This window comes from Neoarius graeffei, chromosome 11, assembly GCF_027579695.1.
Source record: "Neoarius graeffei isolate fNeoGra1 chromosome 11, fNeoGra1.pri, whole genome shotgun sequence".
NCBI lineage: Eukaryota > Metazoa > Chordata > Actinopteri > Siluriformes > Ariidae > Neoarius > Neoarius graeffei.
The window spans coordinates 5,086,071-5,106,110 of NC_083579.1; the positions used below are offsets into that span (position 1 = coordinate 5,086,071).

General features: G+C 44.8%; 1 protein-coding gene across 4 annotated transcripts in view; it reads right to left on the reverse strand.

The window, feature by feature from the left end:
• The window catches only part of kif20ba (kinesin family member 20Ba), a 46,683-nt gene that overhangs the window by 8,654 nt on the left and 17,989 nt on the right, over nucleotides 1-20,040 (reverse strand). For 2 of the 4 annotated variants that reach the window (XM_060933299.1, XM_060933300.1), the window contains exons 15-28: nucleotides 18,229-18,358; nucleotides 17,769-17,994; nucleotides 15,781-15,830; nucleotides 11,713-11,817; nucleotides 8,190-8,328; nucleotides 7,408-7,482; nucleotides 6,432-7,284; nucleotides 3,085-3,223; nucleotides 2,848-2,982; nucleotides 2,712-2,772; nucleotides 2,260-2,385; nucleotides 2,015-2,145; nucleotides 392-547; nucleotides 111-287 (exon numbers count right to left, since the gene is read on the reverse strand). In XM_060933299.1, coding sequence (XP_060789282.1) covers nucleotides 111-287; nucleotides 392-547; nucleotides 2,015-2,145; nucleotides 2,260-2,385; nucleotides 2,712-2,772; nucleotides 2,848-2,982; nucleotides 3,085-3,223; nucleotides 6,432-7,284; nucleotides 7,408-7,482; nucleotides 8,190-8,328; nucleotides 11,713-11,817; nucleotides 15,781-15,830; nucleotides 17,769-17,994; nucleotides 18,229-18,358 — 2,503 coding nt within the window. The remainder of the gene's footprint in view (nucleotides 1-110; nucleotides 288-391; nucleotides 548-2,014; nucleotides 2,146-2,259; nucleotides 2,386-2,711; nucleotides 2,773-2,847; nucleotides 2,983-3,084; nucleotides 3,224-6,431; nucleotides 7,285-7,407; nucleotides 7,483-8,189; nucleotides 8,329-11,712; nucleotides 11,818-15,780; nucleotides 15,831-17,768; nucleotides 17,995-18,228; nucleotides 18,359-20,040) is intronic. The other 2 variants (XM_060933302.1, XM_060933301.1) reach the window with 1 other exon arrangement.

Here is a 20,040-nt window from a genome sequence, read left to right on the forward strand (position 1 = left end):
TCCCAGGGCAGAGCGAGAGTTGAAGTAGACAAGGGCGCATGTAGGGCGCATGTAGGGCGCTCAGCTATACTGGGAAGTGGGGTAATAATGTTAAAATGTGCTGTAGTGACCTCTGGTGGCTGAAGTGTGTCGGCGTGCTTCAGCTCTCTGATCTGCTCGTCTTTCTCTGTGATGGTGGAGACGAGTTTCTTCAGCTGGACCTCCAGGGCAGAGACGAGTGTGTCTCTCTCCTTCCTCCACTCGTCCATCTCCTGCTCACGCTCAGCCAGACGGGCCTTCAGCGACTCCTGAGTACAAACACACACATAGGCAGTGCACCACAGCGTTGTGACTACTTGTTAAAGAAAAAACAGCTACACACACACAGGAAGTGGAACTAATGAGTGTGTACCATCTCAGTGTGCTGGCGGGTGTGTCTCTCTCTGTCCTCAGCGAATCGTTTCATGTCCTGGTACCTCCTCTCCTCTGCATCCTTTGCCTGAGCGATCAGGACCAGTTTTTCCTCCTTCCACTTCCTGCGCTCAGCCTGATATTTCTCACTGGCGGTCTACACACACACACACACGATACGCCCACAGCAGACAAATAAATGTTATCTATGTAGTGAATAGGGAGAGTGCATTAGGATGTGCCCACAGTGGACTTACGACAGTAAGTGCCCTATATAGTGAATAGGGTTGGTGGTTTGGGACACGCCCACAATGGACTGATGGTGTGCTTGTGCCTTATTGTGTGATTTGGGACATGACTCTTCAGTCTCTCTTCAGGTGAAATTATCATGTGATGCATGACATCAGGTGCAAGGAGTCTATATAGTGAATAAAGTTTGTGTGATTTGGGACACACCCACAATAGACTAATAATGGGGTTTACTTGTGAGTTATAGTGAAAATGGTTTATGGATTGGGACATGCCCATTGTTGACTGATGATGGTGTTTATGTGTCCTATATAGTGAATAGGGTTTGTGTGGTTTGGGACACACCCACAATGAGCTGATTATGGTGTGTGCCCCATATAGTGAATAAGGTTTGTGTGGTTTGGAACACACCCACAATGGACTGTTTATGTCAGTTATAGTGAAAATGGTTTGTGGATTGGGACACGCCCACTGTTGAGTAATGATTGTGTTTATATGCCCTATATAATGAGCAGGGTTGGTGGTTTGGGACACACCCACAAGGGACTGATAATGGTGTGCATGTGCCCTATATAGTGAATAGGGTTGGTGGTTTGGGACACACCCACAAGGGACTGATAATGGTGTGCATGTGCCCTATATAGTGAATAGGGTTGGTGGTTTAGGACACACCCACAAGGGACTGATAATGGTGTGCATGTGCCCTATATAGTGAATAGGGTTGGTGGTTTAGGACACACCCACAAGGGACTGATAATGGTGTGCATGTGCCCTATATAGTGAATAGGGTTGGTGGTTTGGGACACACCCACAAGGGACTGATAATGGTGTGCATGTGCCCTATATAGTGAATAGGGTTGGTGGTTTAGGACACACCCACAAGGGACTGATAATGGTGTGCATGTGCCCTATATAGTGAATAGGGTTGGTGGTTTAGGACACACCCACAAGGGACTGATAATGGTGTGCATGTGCCCTATATAGTGAATAGGGTTGGTGGTTTGGGACACACCCACAAGGGACTGATAATGGTGTGCATGTGCCCTATATAGTGAATAGGGTTGGTGGTTTAGGACACACCCACAAGGGACTGATAATGGTGTGCATGCGCCCTATATAGTGAATAAGGTGTGTGATTCGGGACATGACTCTTCAGTCGACAGTACAGGTACACAAACCCTGGGCCTGGAGAACCTACTTCACTCAGGAGGAGCTGTTAATCAGCCAATTAGCTGAATCCGGTGTGTCGGAGGCAGGGAACACGCTAAAATCTGTACGCCAGGGGGCGGGGCACTCCAGGACCAGAATTGGAAACCTGTGTTCTAGCGTCTAGTGAACACAGTCATTTAGAACACCATGACTCAAATAATCTCACCTTCAGGTTGTCCTGAGCCTGCGCCACTTCCTCTTTGGCCCGTGTGATGTCATCATTGTGCGCCTGTTCATGATGATGGAACTGTTTACTGTTCCTTTGTTTCAGGAGAAGCTCTTTCAGGTTCTCCAGCTCTACACAAACACACACTTTATGTAAGCATAAGACTGAAACGCGCACGTGTGTGTGTGTGATTAAATAATAAAACATGGCAGCTTGGTGTGCGTAGCGTGTGTTTAGTGTGTTACCCTGCATGAGCTGATGGATCTGAGTTTCTCTGTTTTCCAGCTCCAGCTCCATCTGAGTCTGAGTCTCTTCCTGCTCACTGAGAACCAAACGCATTTCCTCCATCACGGCCTGACGCTCCTTCAGATCTACACACACAAGCAAACAAGAACGTCAATAAGACAGTCATAATTATGAAAAAAAAAATTCTTTAAGTATTAATAAAGCAGAAATCAGAGAACAGAATGCACTTTCCTTTCTGGATAAACTACAGCCAAAACTCAGAACAGGAAAAATTATTTATAATTAAAGCGAAATTATCTAATAAAACAGCAGAATGTTCCTGAGTACTGTTTTAGTTGAGTGGAACCAGGACGTCGTGTACCTTGTCCAACAGATCATGCTAACCATATGTTGCCATAGTAACTGATGAAACTGAAGTGCGCACGAGCCACGTGTGAATAACGGACTGTACCTTTAAGAGCTTTTTCGTAAAGATGGGCGTGATCCTCTGTCTTCGAATCTGATGAACGAGACTGGAAATAAAACACATTATTGTATTCTTCTTTCACTTTCATCTGATTCTCTAAAGAAGAAAGACAGACACTCACATCAGTATTTGCACTCCTGAGCTGCTGGATGGTGCGATCTCGGTTCGAGAGTTCGTTCTGTAGCTGGGATTTCATCTTCTCCACATCACTCAGTTTCTGTTTTAGAGATTTTTCTCCATCACGCAGGGAGCAGATCTGAGCAAACACACATTACACACACACAAAAATACTGAAACATGACCCAAACACCTGTACCAGTTTCTGACGGTTCATAAAACAACTCTATAAACAACTCACCTCCCTCTGCACCTGCTGAATCTGTTTCTTCGAGTCGGCGAGTTTCTCCCTCAGATCGGACGTCTCTTCCTCTCTCCTCTGCGCGTCCACCGAGAGACTCGACAACTTTCCACTACTGCACTTCATCTCCTCCTTTAGCCTTCAAATACACAGAGAAAATATTACAACACTGGAATTTATTACAAATCAGTCAACATTATGAAATACGCTGAGAGGATAAGAACATTTACCCTCAGGTATGCAGTTTCCCAGGCACTTTTCCCCCCAGGTACAGTCATGAGGAAAAAAGTACACCTTCCTTGGGTTCGATGTTTTTTTTTAAATCAGGGCTTAAATAACAATTGCATGTTCCTCCTCAACTACACAAATAAATAACCACAGGTGACCAGAAAAACACCCACAACTGATTTCATTATGGAGTCATTTATTCCCGAAAATGAACCAACATTCAGAAACCAGGTGGGAATAAATAAGTACACCCTTCCTACTTCCACAATCATTAAAAGAGAGATTAGCTGCTAGGTGTTAAGGCCCGGTCCCACTGCACTTATGGATGCAAAGAGGATGTAAAACGTAAAAAAATCTTTGCCATCCGTTGGAAAACGCTTTGCATCCGTTGTGTACTCATTGCATACGTGCTTCATACGCTCTATCCATTGAGCATCCGTCCACTGTGATTTCATCTGCGCAAAAAGTTTTGAGCTGCACAAAACTTTTAGAACGGATGAACTTTCTGCCGTGTACGATGTAAATCCGCGACATATACGAGCAACAAACTTTCTATGTCCGTTATCATCCGTTAAACGTCTGCTGTATCCTCTCTGCATCCTCTGGGCATCCTCGCAACTCTCATCCGCTGACGGCGTGCGTGCTGCATCCCTTTATATCCGCGGAGCAGACGCAATTCATACCCCCTGCATGCGCAGTGAACGGTCTGCATCCGATATACATCCGTGCAACATCCCCTTTGTTTCCGTTAGGCGTACGTGATGCATCCCCTTCATCCGCTATGCATCCGCTCTTTTTGCTATGCGTCCGCTTCTCAGTTATCACCGGTAACCCCTTCGGAGCTGTCATCCACTTCCATCCGCTAGGCTTCCTATGAACATGCGTTTAACATCCCCGCTATATACTACCCACGTCCGTTCTTTTTTCGCAAATTTTCGCCAATTTTGTCCATTTCTGGAGCGGATGAAAACGGATAGAGCCACCCCCGAAATTTTGCTCGTCCGCTGTGTCCTTTTTGCATACGTTTTGTGTCCATCGGCCAGGGGGACCGGGCCTTTACGAATGAAATACACAAGATTAGGCACCTTTACTCTCAGGTACATCTTGTCCCATGTACATCCTGCCCCAGGTATCTTTACTCTCTGGCACATCCTGCCCTGGCACCTTTACTCTCGGGTACATCTTGCCTCAGGCACCTTTAGTCCCAGGTACATCTTGCTCCAGACACATTTACTTTCAGATAGATATTGCCCCGGGCACCTTTACTCTCGGGTGCATCTTGCCCCGGGCCCCTTTAGTCTCGGGTGCATCTTGCCCCGGGCCCCTTTAGTCTCGGGTGCATCTTGCCCCGGGCCCCTTTAGTCTCGGGTGCATCTTGCCCCGGGCACCTTTAGTCTCAGCTAGATCTTGCCCCAGACACGTTTACTTTCAGACAGATCTTGCCCCGGGCCCCTTTAGTCTTGGGTGCACCCTGCCCCGGGCCCCTTTACTCTCGGATGCACCCTGCCCTGGGCCCCTTTACTCTCGGATGCACCCTGCCCCGGGCCCCTTTATTCTCGGGTGCACCCTTGCCCCGGGCACCTGTACTCTCGGGTGCACTCTGCCCCAGGCACCTTTACTCTTGGGTGCACCCTGCCCCGGGCACCTGTACTCTCGGGTGCACCCTGCCCCGGGCACCTTTACTCTCGGGTGCACCCTGCCCCGGGCACCTGTACTCTCGGGTGCACCCTGCCCCGGGCACCTTTACTCTCGGGTGCACCATGCCCCGGGCACCTGTACTCTCGGGTGCACCCTGCCCTGGGCACCTTTACTCTCGGGTGCACAATGCCCCGGGCACCTGTACTCTCGGGTGCACCCTGCCCCGGGCACCTTTACTCTCGGGTGCACCCTGCCCCGGGCACCTTTACTCTCGGGTGCATCTTGCCCCGGGCCCCTTTAGTCTCGGGTGCATCTTGCCCCGGGCCCCTTTAGTCTCGGGTGCATCTTGCCCCGGGCACCTTTAGTCTCAGCTAGATCTTGCCCCAGACACGTTTACTTTCAGACAGATCTTGCCCCGGGCCCCTTTAGTCTCGGGTGCACCCTGCCCCGGGCCCCTTTACTCTCGGATGCACCCTGCCCTGGGCCCCTTTACTCTCGGATGCACCCTGCCCCGGGCCCCTTTATTCTCGGGTGCACCCCTGCCCCGGGCACCTGTACTCTCGGGTGCACTCTGCCCCAGGCACCTTTACTCTTGGGTGCACCCTGCCCCGGGCACCTTTACTCTCGGGTGCACCCTGCCCCGGGCACCTTTACTCTCGGGTGCATCTTGCCCCGGGCCCCTTTAGTCTCGGGTGCATCTTGCCCCGGGCCCCTTTAGTCTCGGGTGCATCTTGCCCCGGGCACCTTTAGTCTCAGCTAGATCTTGCCCCAGACACGTTTACTTTCAGACAGATCTTGCCCCGGGCCCCTTTAGTCTCGGGTGCACCCTGCCCCGGGCCCCTTTACTCTCGGATGCACCCTGCCCTGGGCCCCTTTACTCTCGGATGCACCCTGCCCCGGGCCCCTTTATTCTCGGGTGCACCCCTGCCCCGGGCACCTGTACTCTCGGGTGCACCCTGCCCCGGGCACCTTTACTCTCGGGTGCACCATGCCCCGGGCACCTGTACTCTCGGGTGCACCCTGCCCCGGGCACCTGTACTCTCGGGTGCACCCTGCCCCGGGCACCTGTACTCTCGGGTGCACCCTGCCCCGGGCACCTTTACTCTCGGGTGCACCATGCCCCGGGCACCTGTACTCTCGGGTGCACCCTGCCCTGGGCACCTTTACTCTCGGGTGCACCCTGCCCCGGGCACCTGTACTCTCGGGTGCACCCTGCCCCGGGCACCTGTACTCTCGGGTGCATCCTGCCCCGGGCACCTTTACTCTCGGGTGCATCTTTCCTGAGGTATCTTTACTCTCAGGTGGATCTAATATTAGATCAGACTTGCTACAGGTCCCTTGACTCACAGGGAAGTTGTGATAAATACTTTTGGCTGTATGTACAGCTTGGCTGGTATATTTTACCTCTTCAGGCTGCGCTATACTGATTTACTTTAACCACCAGGTAAGTTAATCTCAGGTATAACTCCGCTAAGACTCACCTGGTGATTTCTGCCTCTCGTTTTTGAAGTTCTGCATCTTTCTGAGTGATGGCCTCCTCAGCTACAGCCAGCAGCTCTCTCCTCCTCTCCACCTCTCTCTTTCGTGCCTCCTGTTGGACAGCAGAAAGCTCCGCCTCTTTCACAGCAAGCTCCGCCTCCCTCTTGGTTAGCTGGGCCTCTTTATTGGACAGCTCTGTGTCCGTCTTCTCTTTTTGCTTTAGCATGCTCTCCTTCACTAAAAGTTCTGCCTTCTTCTCTAATTCCTTGATGACACCTTTCAGGTTTGTGACCTCAGCCTGGAGGTCAAAGTTCTCTCTCTGGAGGTTGTCATGAATGTTTTTGTTTTCTAGCTGCTGTTGTTCCAGGGTTTTTACTCTTTCACCTTTACTCTCGTTCTCCTTCTGTAACCTGGAGACTTCATCGCACAAATGTTCAGCTTCCTGTTTGAGCCGAGTCGCTTCCTGTTCTAGATTTTTGATGAATGAGTTTTGGTGCTCGATCTCACGTCCCTGCTCCTCCATTTTAGACTTTCTTAAGATGGCACAGTTTTTCTCGGCAGTGCCGAGTTTCTCCTCCATCTCGTTCATCCTGGTGATGATGTTGTGAAACTTTTGCTGCTGCTCCTCTTCGAACTTCTGCTCAGTTTCTTGCATAATTCTGGCACGGGATCGTGTCTCTTCTCCCAGTGCTGATTTCAGCTCCTGGATGCAGAACTCCAGAGTCTGGCGTTCCCGTTCCAGGTCTGTGATCCGTTCATCTTTCTGATGCAATTCGGTTTGAAGACGATTAACCTGACCTTTGATGTCAGTCATAGAGGAGTCGTTATCGCAGATGCTAAAGACGCCCAGAGACCCTAGAGACGGAAGATTAGTTATGTTCAATGTATGTAATGTTGAAAAGGAATCATATTTTATTTCAGATATGAGTAATATAAGAGTAAAGGCAAGCGTTATAGATGGTGCATACTCAAGCTGACCTTTGACCTCAGCTGCAGGTGGCTTATCATCCTTCTCCACAGGCTTTTCTTTGATAGTCATGTCCTTAAGAGTCCCTAGAGTGAAAATAGTGTCAGATCAATAGTCTTACACTCAATGTTAATGTATGCTTATTTATACGTATAGACACCTTTATGCATTTAGACAATGGTTAGGATGACCTTTGACCTTAGTTGTATATTGTGATAAATATTTTATTATAATGATCTGTTATTCGTTACTGATGATGATGATGATAGGCACAAGTTTGTTAATATTGTAGAAGAAATTTATTAGTGAAACAGTCTAAAATCTTCCCTCATTCGGGGATGCTCATTTTAATAAAATAAATTTCTAAAAATATAAAATAATTACCGGTAATTAGTAATGCAAGAACAAAAATGAAGTTGATATTCATATCCTAAAAACGCTTTTTATTGCAACTAACAAACATAAATAAAAGAACAATAGGTGGTCATGGGTTGCCACGCTCACACGCCAGAATCCCCCATCATCCAACTTTAATATTTTTAAAATGTTAAAATAATTTTTATTTTGTGAAATGTTCTTTATTCACATCAAGACATCGTAGAAAATCAAAAACAGACACATGCTCTATGGAAGCTGGGGCAACGCGACGTCACCCGTCTTTACTTCTTTACAGACGAAAGTCTTTTTCTGCCTTGGAGGAAGCGTCGCCCTTTGACCCGATTCTCTTTCCCCAGCGCTCTGGTCGAAACAGAAGCTGGTGGGATTGTTTCGGCAGAGGAGGTGGAGCTAGTACCTTTCTTTAAAGGGGGTTGTCCGTGGATGTCCTCCAGCACTGCCCCTTCCTGTCTGCGCTTCCTGGTTTCAGGGTGTGTTTGTCGTTCTGAGCATGTGCAGTTGCGTTTGTGTTGGAGAAGGTCCTTAATCAGAGCGCTCTGAAAAACAAGCAGAGCACAGAATGATGCACGACCCCCCACTCTATATATAAAAAACATCCTGCTAGTTTAGTTAACTAGCACCTAGTCATTACTTCCAAACATCCTAGAAATACTTCGTCTTTGTACCAGATGCCATTTGATTTTTTTAAATTAGAATATTGCTTATTTATAATACATTTACAACCCCGATTCCAAAAAAGTTCAGACAAAGTACAAATTATAAATAAAAACGGAATGCAATAATTTACAAATCTCAAAAACTGATATTGTATTCACAGTAGAACATAGACAACATATCAAATGTCGAAAGTGAGACATTTTGAAATTTCATGCCAAATATTGGCTCATTTGAAATTTCATGACAGCAACACATCTCAAAAAAGTTGGGACAGGGGCAATAAGAGGCTGGAAAAGTTAAAGGTACAAAAAAGGAACAGCTGGAGGACCAAATTGCAACTCATTAGGTCAATTGGCAATAGGTCATTAACATGACTGGGTATAAAAAGAGCATCTTGGAGTGGCAGCGGCTCTCAGAAGTAAAGATGGGAAGAGGATCACCAATCCCCCTAATTCTGCACCGACAAATAGTGGAGCAATATCAGAAAGGAGTTCGACAGTGTAAAATTGCAAAGAGTTTGAACATATCATCATCTACAGTGCATAATATCATCAAAAGATTCAGAGAATCTGGAAGAATCTCTGTGCGTAAGGGTCAAGGCCGGAAAACCATACTGGGTGCCCGTGATCTTCGGGCCCTTAGACGGCACTGCATCACATACAGGCATGCTTCTGTATTGGAAATCACAAAATGGGCTCAGGAATATTTCCAGAGAACATTATCTGTGAACACAATTCACCGTGCCATCCGCTGTTGCCAGCTAAAACTCTATAGTTCAAAGAAGAAGCCGTATCTAAACATGATCCAGAAGCGCAGACGTCTTCTCTGGGCCAAGGCTCATTTAAAATGGACTGTGGCAAAGTGGAAAACTGTTCTGTGGTCAGACAAATCAAAATGTGAAGTTCTTTATGGAAATCAGGGACGCTGTGTCATTCGGACTAAAGAGGAGAAGGACGACCCGAGTTATCATCAGCGCTCAGTTCAGAAGCCTGCATCTCTGATGGTATGGGGTTGCATTAGTGCGTGTGGCATGGGCAGCTTACACATCTGGAAAGACACCATCAATGCTGAAAGGTATATCCAGGTTCTAGAGCAACATATGCTCCCATCCAGACGACGTCTCTTTCAGGGAAGACCTTGCATTTTCCAACATGACAATGCCAAACCACATACTGCATCAATTACAGCATCATGGCTGCGTAGAAGAAGGGTCTGGGTACTGAAGTGGCCAGCCTGCAGTCCAGATCTTTCACCCATAGAAAACATTGGGCGCATCATAAAACGGAAGATACGACAAAAAAACGCCCAAGACAGTTGAGCAACTAGAATCCTACATTAGACAAGAATGGGTTAACATTCCTATCCCTAAACTTGAGCAACTTGTCTCCTCAGTCCCCAGACGTTTACAGACTGTTGTAAAGAGAAAAGGGGATGTCTCACAGTGGGAAACATGGCCTTGTCCCAACTTTTTTGAGATGTGTTGTTGTCATGAAATTTAAAAAATCACCTAATTTTTCTCTTTAAATGATACATTTTCTCAGTTTAAACATTTGATATGTCATCTATGTTCTATTCTGAATAAAATATGGAATTTTGAAACTTCCACATCATTGCATTCCGTTTTTATTTACAATTTGTACTTTGTTCCAACTTTTTTGGAATCGGGGTTGTATTAAAATTGGAATGATAACTTGAATAGTTCAAGACAAATTCATCCGTCCCCCCCAACCCCGAGACTAATTTGTACCACCTTTTATATTGTTCACGAATCATCAAAATCACTTTAGGCAGCTGGGCCATAGAAGGTTCACGCTGCACGCTGCATGCTGCACACTACACGCGTGTAAAGAAAAGTGGACAAACGTAGCATGACTTGCTCTGGGCCATAGAACAGCGTTCACGTTGCACGCTGCACACTTCACGCGTGAAGCGTGAAATGAACATGCACACTTTTTTCTAGGCGTGAAGATGGAAATTCCAGTCAATGCATGCGGTCACCGCCGCGCCAGCCAATCAGAACGGGTCTAGGGAGATAACTATGCTTTCAGGGGAAAACTTCAGAAAAAATATAATTGAATGGTATAATTGAAAAATAGTTCTTCATCGGGATTGTCAAGCAGATTATAGAATGTTCGGTGAAATTCACCACGGGTTTCTCTCAGAAGGAAGTGTTCTCGGCTCCAAATTCTGTTCCTTTTTCTCTTCCTCTGTCTCAGTAAAAGCAGAATGAGGCAATCGTCGTCATCCGAAGAGTCCGTATTGTTGGTTACTCGGTCAAAGTAGAACAGACGCAACACGTGAACATCCAAGCATGAAGTTTAATGGCCCAGGGTCCGGTTCTTCACGTGAACGTGTAGCGTGTAGCGTGCAGCATGCAGCGTGAACCTTCTATGGCCCAGCAGCCTTAGACATGTGTGTTTCTGGCAATTTTTTTTAAATCGATGTGCAATCAATTCCTCCAGAGCCCCTGAAGAGATTTATATTAAAAAAAAAAAAACAAACACCCAAATTTGTTTTCATATATTTTTTTTTTTTACTTGCTGGTTTTCTTTCAGGAAAAATGTTCTGGGAGGGGGAAAATAAATAAAATGTAAAAAATAAAACTAACTAACTAACTAACTAACTAACTAACTAGCTGTATGGGCACAAAATTTTTCACAAGATTTTTTTTTAGCATGCATGTGGGACTATTTATAATTATTAAAAAAAGAAAAAAAAATTCAAAAAGGCAACATTTAGGAGGCGTGGCACAGACATACCAAAAAAACAAAACAAAACACCCCATTCTCTTAAAATTAAATACAATTTTTAGCTTTGACTTATGCAAAAATTATCAAAAATATTACATAACACATATACACACACACACACACACATATATATATATATATATATATATATATATATATATATATATATATATATATATATGTGTGTGTATTTTATATATATATATATATATATATATATATATATATATATATATATATATATATATATATATATATATATATATATACACATACTTTTTTTTTTTAAAGAAAGAGGTTTTGTACGTAGAAAGTTCAGAAATTGGAAAAACTCTCCAGTGCATTCACAGATATTTAATGAGCCTAGAATCTGAACAGTTAGATCATGTTCAGAAATAAATCATTACTCAGGGGGTCTGTTATGGGGTCCAAGGCTGTCACCCCCCCCCCCCCCCCCCCCAAAAAAAAGGGGGGGGGGAGAACAACAACCACCACCACCTCGTCCCTACTCACGTTCTTGGTGCCGTCCAGCGCTGCCTGAATATTTGCGATCATGTCGTCTTTCTCCACACACATCGCCATCAGATCACTCAGTCTCTGCTCACGGCTCTGCAGCGTCTACACACACACACACACACAGCTCCTTGTTTGTAGCTAGCCAAGTTTTGCCAATTTACACCAAAAAGTATGTGCTCCCCCCAACAATCAAACCCACATGTCCTTGTTGAACATCTCATTCCAGATTTATTCCCTTTTCCTCTTATTATAAGCTCCGCTCTTCTACGAAGGCTTTCCATTAGATTTTGGGGTGTGGCTGCGGGGTGTGCGTGTTCATTCAACTATAAGAGCATGTTGGGATGTCGAGGAGGCCTCGCTAGTGATCAGTGACCTGGCTTTAGAAAGTGTGCAGTATGTTTATAGTAGAATGTCTCGTCAGTGCAGGAAACCATGTGGGCGATTTCAGCCAATAGGAATTAAGCTAACGCAACAGGCTGGAGAGTCCCTGACTGGCTGATGCAGGATTATATCAGTATGTTTAGAGGACAGGAGGGAGGAGGTCCATGAAGCCATTTGGGTGGAAAAGGGATTACAAAATAATATGTTGCTTTTTATAGTATATAGAGATGAAAGTGGAGCAAAGAAAAAAAAAAAATCCTGAACTTTTGAAAGGTCAAACTAAGATGGGTCGGGGGGCAACGTCCCCCGAAAAAAATTTTAATAACACGCAAACCCCTGCATTCTAGTTAGTCTGGTTAACACCAGACCATATCACAAGTGAAATATGATCTGGAATCCGCCTACTGAATTTCTCGTAGGGGAGGTGTGGTTTACGATTGTCAACGGCCGTTTATTGGACGTTGCGAATGTCTATCATTTGGCGTATACATAGCCCATGGCCAATCATGGCAGTTGTACCCGGTGACGTAGTTAGAGCGACGAAGAAAGACTGTAACGCCAAACGCTGTTCTTTTTTTAAAACAAACTTTCGCTCTAAACTATTCAGAACAGTGTCTAAAGCTTGATCGAAAGTTTGGTTCGTATCGCTCGCCGCCATGTTAAATGTGATCCGTAAACAGTCCCAAATAAACTACAAGCTTCCGTTTGTCGAGTAGTACGCGTCACCGTCTTTCCACCCCTCCCCACTCTCTGATTGGCTCCCTAACTCAGGCGAGCCTTTAGACCATAGTTTCCATGCTGTCTTTTCAGATCGGAACGATTGTGCAAAGCAGCATGGGATTTCCCAGGCTACATTTTAGTACTTATTTTCACTAAAACAAGTTATAACTTTTAAGCCTTTTCCTTTCATGTACATTAATGATTAACATGTCAAAAATATCAAATTTAATTCCCCTAGTTAATGAGTCATTTTCAGGAGTGCGTTTAGAAAACGCGGTGATTTTCCTGCTACACAGTTCATTACTTTGAAAAAAAAAAAAAAATCAGACAGTTGAAGGTCAACTCAGCAAAATCCCAAAACAGTGCTGTTAAAAAGTAAAGGTCTGTTAGAGTTTCGAAAGCTTTCAGGTTTCAGTCAGTGCGTTTACATGCACATAGAGAAAATCGAATTTCTGCCGTTGCTCGACTGAAATCGAAGTTCTAAATGCCACACCTTAGCTCGGCTGAAATCGAACCGAACTGGATTTCTCATAATCGAGCTACGTGACCTAGATTATGCGATTGTAGCCGAGCTACTTAGTGCATGTAAACCCTATCGAGCTACGTAGTCGAGCTACTTACTTCAGCACTGCCCCTTCCGGAAGTGACGAGACCACAAGCGGGAAACACGACAGCCTCGGTCGGCACGACACTTCACCTTAGCCGCCACTTTATTATGAACACTTGTGCCTGGGCATGTACGCACCCATTTCCAATTAGTTGGTAAGTTATTAGCAGGCTAACAGTTAATATGTTCACCATTACAGATCAACTTCAACTTAGTGGCCATTTTATTAGGAACACTTCTGTTCATACATACAAACACTCTTCTTGTGAACACGGAACTGATAACTTTGTTTACACTCTTGAATAGCTCTTCTTCATGACGACAACCGGAAGTGTACCAACCAGGGCTTTGAACCAGAATTTTTTTCCTATTGGTTCGTTCCAAACAGAAACGGAATTTTAACGTTTCCGGTTTTGGGTTCCACCATTAAATAGACGTTCCCGAACCGGTTAGAACAAAAAAAAATTTCGTTCCCGGAACGGTTAATTACGTTCCCTGTCAGCTGTTTAACAAATGGCTATAAAATTATGTCTCTGTCTCATCCAGCTTAAGCCAAATGTAGGCTAATTCTATTACAACCTTCATTAAATAAGACAAGAAATAATTCAAAACAATTATTATTTCAAATGTTGGCGATTTGGATTCTCAGTATGTCTTCCCATCGACACAAACAGAAAAAGTGCCAAAAATGAAAGATAATTCGTTTAGTGTGTTACCAAAGGCTAGTCAGGCCCTATGCATTGATAGGCTAACAGAGGTTAACGTCATTTAATGTTCGCGAGCCTCTCATTAACGTGGACAAATATATTGATATCGTGTTTGAAATTGACGTTTTTGAATAACGATAGACTGCAATATTTACCTCTTATTTAAGACGTGGAGACGTGATAGTAGTCCACCCTCCCGCTCTCTCCATTCAGTCAGCGAACGTCACACAGGAAGTGAACCCCAGCGGGTCATAGAAACTTGCGCAGGAGAAGAATGACTTTTATTTGTAGGCTACGGAAACTTTGAGGAACGAAATAAAAACCGGTATTAACCGGTTACCATTATTTTTAATAAGCGTTTCTGTTCCGGAACATAAAAAATAATAAAGTTTCTGGTTTCGTTTCTGTTCCATGTGAAATAGAAAAAGTTCCCGGTTTTCGTTTTCGTTCCTTGAACCGGTTCAAAGCCCTGGTACCAACACGATGTGGCGTGTAGCGCCACCTGTGGCTCAGGTGCACAATGTACCTCACACAATAGCTCGATTTCCTTGTGTGCATGTAGGATTGGATTTCTCTGGCACCCCTGCTGGGACCCTTAGCTCGATTACCGACAGCAGCTCGATTTGGATGTGCATGTAAACGCACTGAGTGTTGGGGACATTGAGCCTCGTTTATCAATCTTTTAGTAGAGTTGTGCATTTGCAGAAGCTAAAGTGAACTAAACATTTCCAATTCAGATTTATGCGAGTTGAAGCCAATTGTTTACATTAGTTCGTATTGTCTGTAAATTTAAACACCAATGAAAACCAAATTTCTCATGTAAATCAGGGGCGTCACTAGGATTTTTCAGGGTGTGCGTGTGTGTGTGTGTGTGTGTGTGACACACTGACTGGCAGCCTGAGTGCATTATGTAACAAAAAATTAATTCCCATTCCTAGTTTTAGGCAGCTTAGAAACCGGCTCTTCCATTATTGCTGTTTCTTCCACGTTTTCTTGATGTTGCGTTCTAGAAACGGCACTAAAACTTAGCTTCGAAACCACAAAATGCAACTTTGATGGAAAAAATATATATATAATAAACTGCTTACTTCTCTTCACGTCGAAAGAAGGAGGAAAAAGTTTCACTTGTTTTGATATGGCGAATTATTAACACGAGAGAAAATACTCATAATTCACAACTAAAAAGACCGCAGCTACACTGGCAGCTTGAACATGCTTTCTAGTGCGATCGTGTTGCGCTTGCGCAGAACGGTGTCAGTCCTGCGCACCTTGGGCGCTCGCGCCTAACGAGCTCCGGCACGCGCGCTGTTAACAAAGAACACCTGTCTTTAACCAATGAACTATGTTTGGGCTATTTAAGGACCGCGCCCATGCAAGGACAATGCGAAGTATTACGCCGCGTCTAGGAACGCGAAAAATCCGAAAAATAAATTTCTCCATTCGGAAAACCGGAGATTTTCAAGAGTTTTGTCAAATATCCAGATTTCCGGGTAAATCCGGAAGACTTTCATCTATAAGTATATGAAGTCATAATATTCAAAGATAAATTATTTCGTCATTCCAGCGAGTACTGGGGGTGGGTGGGGGTGTTTTCTATTTTCCAAACTGTATGTGTGGTAGACGGTGGATGATGAATGACATGTGCTTTACCTTCCTCATGTCCTCCAGCTCCTTCACCAGACTGCTCCGAGCGTCCAACTCTGACAAATAATGTTTAAAAAAAAAGAGACATAAGTACGTCGTAAATTACTGGTCATAAGCACTAGAAGTGGGGCGCAAAAAAACAAACAAACAAAAAAACAACCAAACAAACAAACAAAACCCAGCCCACATGACAAAACATACCATGATACTTTTCTGCAACACGATATACAGTTTTGATAAACTAATTAGTGCTGCATTAAAATGAATTAAACACACGAATATACACATCTGTCCACATTCACTGCACATGAGCAATCGCGTGCTCTGATTGGTTACTCTGCTGCTAGGAGATATCAGCTCATATACCACGAGTAGAGAAAAACAAAATGGCAGAGCACATCACTTTATCATCTAGTATTTAAAAGAAACAAAAAACAGCTAAAGGAATATAAACTTATTTAAAAGAATATCGTTTTGTTCCCCCTAATATTGCCTGTTCCACACTCCAGCCCAGTCGGTGGCGCCAAACCACCAAAAGAAGAAGAAAATGGCGGAGCGCGTTATTGAACCAACCGAGGATGAAAAAAACTGTACTTGAAAACAGAACCAAAAAACTCCAAAAGTATTTGATGGTAAGAATCTTTTTTTTTTTTCAAGAATCATTGCATTTTTCACAAACTGCTCCTGTCGTTTCAGCGGGTTGTTTACGTTCTAAACAGAAATGATTTTGTCGGAAGTTTTTATTTATCGAATTTCTCATTCTCATTATCTCTAGCCGCTTTATCCTTCTACAGGGTCGCAGGCAAGCTGGAGCCTATCCCAGCTGACTATGGGCGAAAGGCGGGGTACACCCTGGACAAGTCGCCAGGTCATCACAGGGCTGACACATAGACACAGACAACCATTCACACTCACATTCACACCTACGCTCAATTTAGAGTCACCAGTTAACCTAACCTGCATGTCTTTGGACTGTGGGGGAAACCGGAGCACCCGGAGGAAACCCACGCGGACACGGGGAGAACATGCAAACTCCGCACAGAAAGGCCCTCGCCGGCCACGGGGCTCGAACCCGGACCTTCTTGCTGTGAGGCGACAGCGCTAACCACTACACCACCGTGCCACCCCTTTATCGAATTTACAAAAAATAAAAATGCTCCGTTTCTCAAAATCCAGTGAATGTGGATAGAATAAAACAATTATTCCACTCAATCTGGTTGTACATGAATTATACGCCATCAGCTCATGTACCGCATGACTCGATTTCATGGAACACGATTTCAAACTTCATAAAAAAGTAAACTTTGTTCATCAGAGTTATTAAATGTCAGTTGTAATTGAATAAGAAATTAGTACTGTGACAGGATTCAGAATGATATTAATATCGCGTTGTATTGCCCGACCCTACACAGTAAAAGTAACCCATGTTTACTCGAGCTAGGTGACAAGTCGCTCATGTCTGTAGTGGGCGTGGCTTGTCCAGCATCTTTTATGTTCCAAAGAGAGAAAGCAGGAGCAAAAATAACCCTGATTAATTCACATCCCCTTTGTGTAAAATGTATTTAAATTTGATTTACGTGTTACGCGCTCAGCTTCGTTCTCGGATCAGATTAGCAAAGTCAGCTAACTGTACGAGCTACATACGCTCACGATCTCTGCTAACTCCTTCTAAGCTTTATTTCATCTCCGAATGGGTCTGTACATATTTCAGGAGATGAAACCGCACTCAAGATTATCTCACGTTTTTGCAGGAAATAATTGCAGGTAGGAACCAAGTTAATTAGCGAGCGGGGACCTGAAGAAACGTCGCACCACATGACGACAACCATCATGCTGCTGACGTCACAGCTCCGTGTCGGAGATGCATGTAGGAAATGAACCTGTCTCCAAGTCTTTAGCTAACGTGAATGCAAGGTAAGTCTCTCTCTCTCCTCACACACACACACACACACACACACACACACACACACACACACACACACACACACACACACCCCATGCAGTGCACGGACCCTGAGTTCTGCTCTCCAACTCTTTCTGTGTTTCACTGAGCTTCTCCGTCAGTTCCGTGACCTTTTTCTCAAGGTCACGCAACGTCACTGGGGGTTCGCCGTCACGGGTCACCAGGCAAGACTGAGCCGCCTCGGCGTCCTTCCTGATCCCGGCCAGATCAGTGGAAATGGAGGTGAGCATGCCATCTAGAGATGGAGGCTCTCGCGCCTGTAACACACACACGAGAAACCGTGAAGAAGTGTAAACGTCTCGATCCTGAAAACCTGGTTACAGATTTACTTTTGACTGTTAAAGCACCGACACTGGAGACTCCTTCCATACGTTACACAATCAACACCTTCTGACCAATCACACTACAGAATAATAACAACGACAATAATACAAAAACAACTTAAACATTTTTGATTCTGGCCCAAACAAAAGGAGTCTTGAGATAATCACCTGTGCTTTAGCAGGACCTTCATCATCGCTGCCCGTTTCTCCAGTGGTTTTCTCAACCAGCTGTTTGAAAATCTCGAGCCGGCGCTCACATCTCTCCTCCACCAACTCTCGCTCTTTACTGATACGCTCACTGAGAGAGAGAGAGAGCGAGAGAGAGAGAGAGAGAGACACCCCTTTACAATTTGCCTCTTACTTTATGCAGACATCATCTATACAGAGAGCACAGTGAGGACGGAGCGAGTATGAAGAGTTTATACAGTGATTACACTGAGAATAGTGAAAATAGAGTGAGAGTATAGAGAGAGTACGGAGAGAACCGAGCGAGGATACAGGGAGTATAGTGAACATAGGCAGAACTGAGCGAGGATACAGGGAGTATAGTGAACATAGACAGAACTGAGCGAGGATACAGGGAGTATAGTGAACATAGACAGAACTGAGCGAGGATACAGGGAGTATAGTGAACATAGACAGAACTGAGCGAGGATACAGGGAGTATAGTGAGTACAGCAAGCATGGATCATGTCCACAGAGAGTATAGTGAACACAGACAGAACAGAGCGAGGATACAGAGAGGCGTACAAAGAGCAGAGCAGGGATACAGAGGGTATAGTGAGTACGGTCAGTAAACAGAGAGAGTATACAGAGAGTACAGTGAGCACAGAGCGAGTATAGCAAGCACGGATTGTGTATACAGAGAGCAGCGAGTACACAAAGCGAGTACAGAGAGAACAGGGCGAGTACACAGAGTATAGTGAGCACACATCGTATATACAGAGAGTAGCGAGTACACAAAGCACTGTATAGTGAGCACAGATCATGTATACAGAGAGTAGGGAGTACACAAAGCGAGCACACAGTGAGCACAGATCATGTATACAGAGAGTAGGGAGTACACAAAGTGAGCACACAGAGTATAGTGAGCACAGATCGTGTATACAGAGCGTACAGTGAGCACACAGAGTGAGTATAGAGAGTATAGTGAGCACAGATCATGTATACAGAGTGTATAGTGAGCACACAGTATAGTGAGCACAGATCGTGTATACAGAGCGTATAGTGAGCACACGGAGCGAGTATAGAGAGTATAGTGAGCACAGATCATGTATACAGAGCGTATAGTGAGCACACAGAGTGAGTATAGAGAGTATAGTGAGCACAGATTGTGTATACAGAGCGTATAGTGAGCACACAGAGTGAGTATAGAGAGTATAGTGATCACAGATCGTGTATAGAGTGTATAGTGAGCACACAGAGTATAGTGAGCACAGATCGTGTATACAGAGCGTACAGTGAGCACACAGAGTATACTGAGCACAGATCGTGTATACAGAGCGTACAGTGAGCACACAGAGCGAGTATAGAGAGTACAGTGAGCACACAGAGCGAGTATACTGTAGAGAGTATAGTGAGCACAGATCGTGTATAGAGTGTATAGTGAGCACAGAGTATAGTGAGCACAGATCGTGTATACAGAGCGTATAGTGAGCACACAGAGTGAGTATAGAGAGTATAGTGAGCACAGATCGTGTATAGAGTGTATAGTGAGCACACAGAGCGAGTATAGAGAGTATAGTGAGCACGCAGAGTGAGTATACTGTAGAGAGTATAGTGAGCGCAGATCGTGTATACAGAGCATACAGTGAGCACACAGAGCAAGTATAGAGAGTATAGTGAGCACGCAGAGTGAGTATACTGTAGAGAGTATAGTGAGCACAGATCGTGTATACAGAGCGTACAGTGAGGACACAGAGCGAGTATAGAGAGTATAGCGAGCACGCAGAGTGAGTATACTGTAGAGAGTATAGTGAG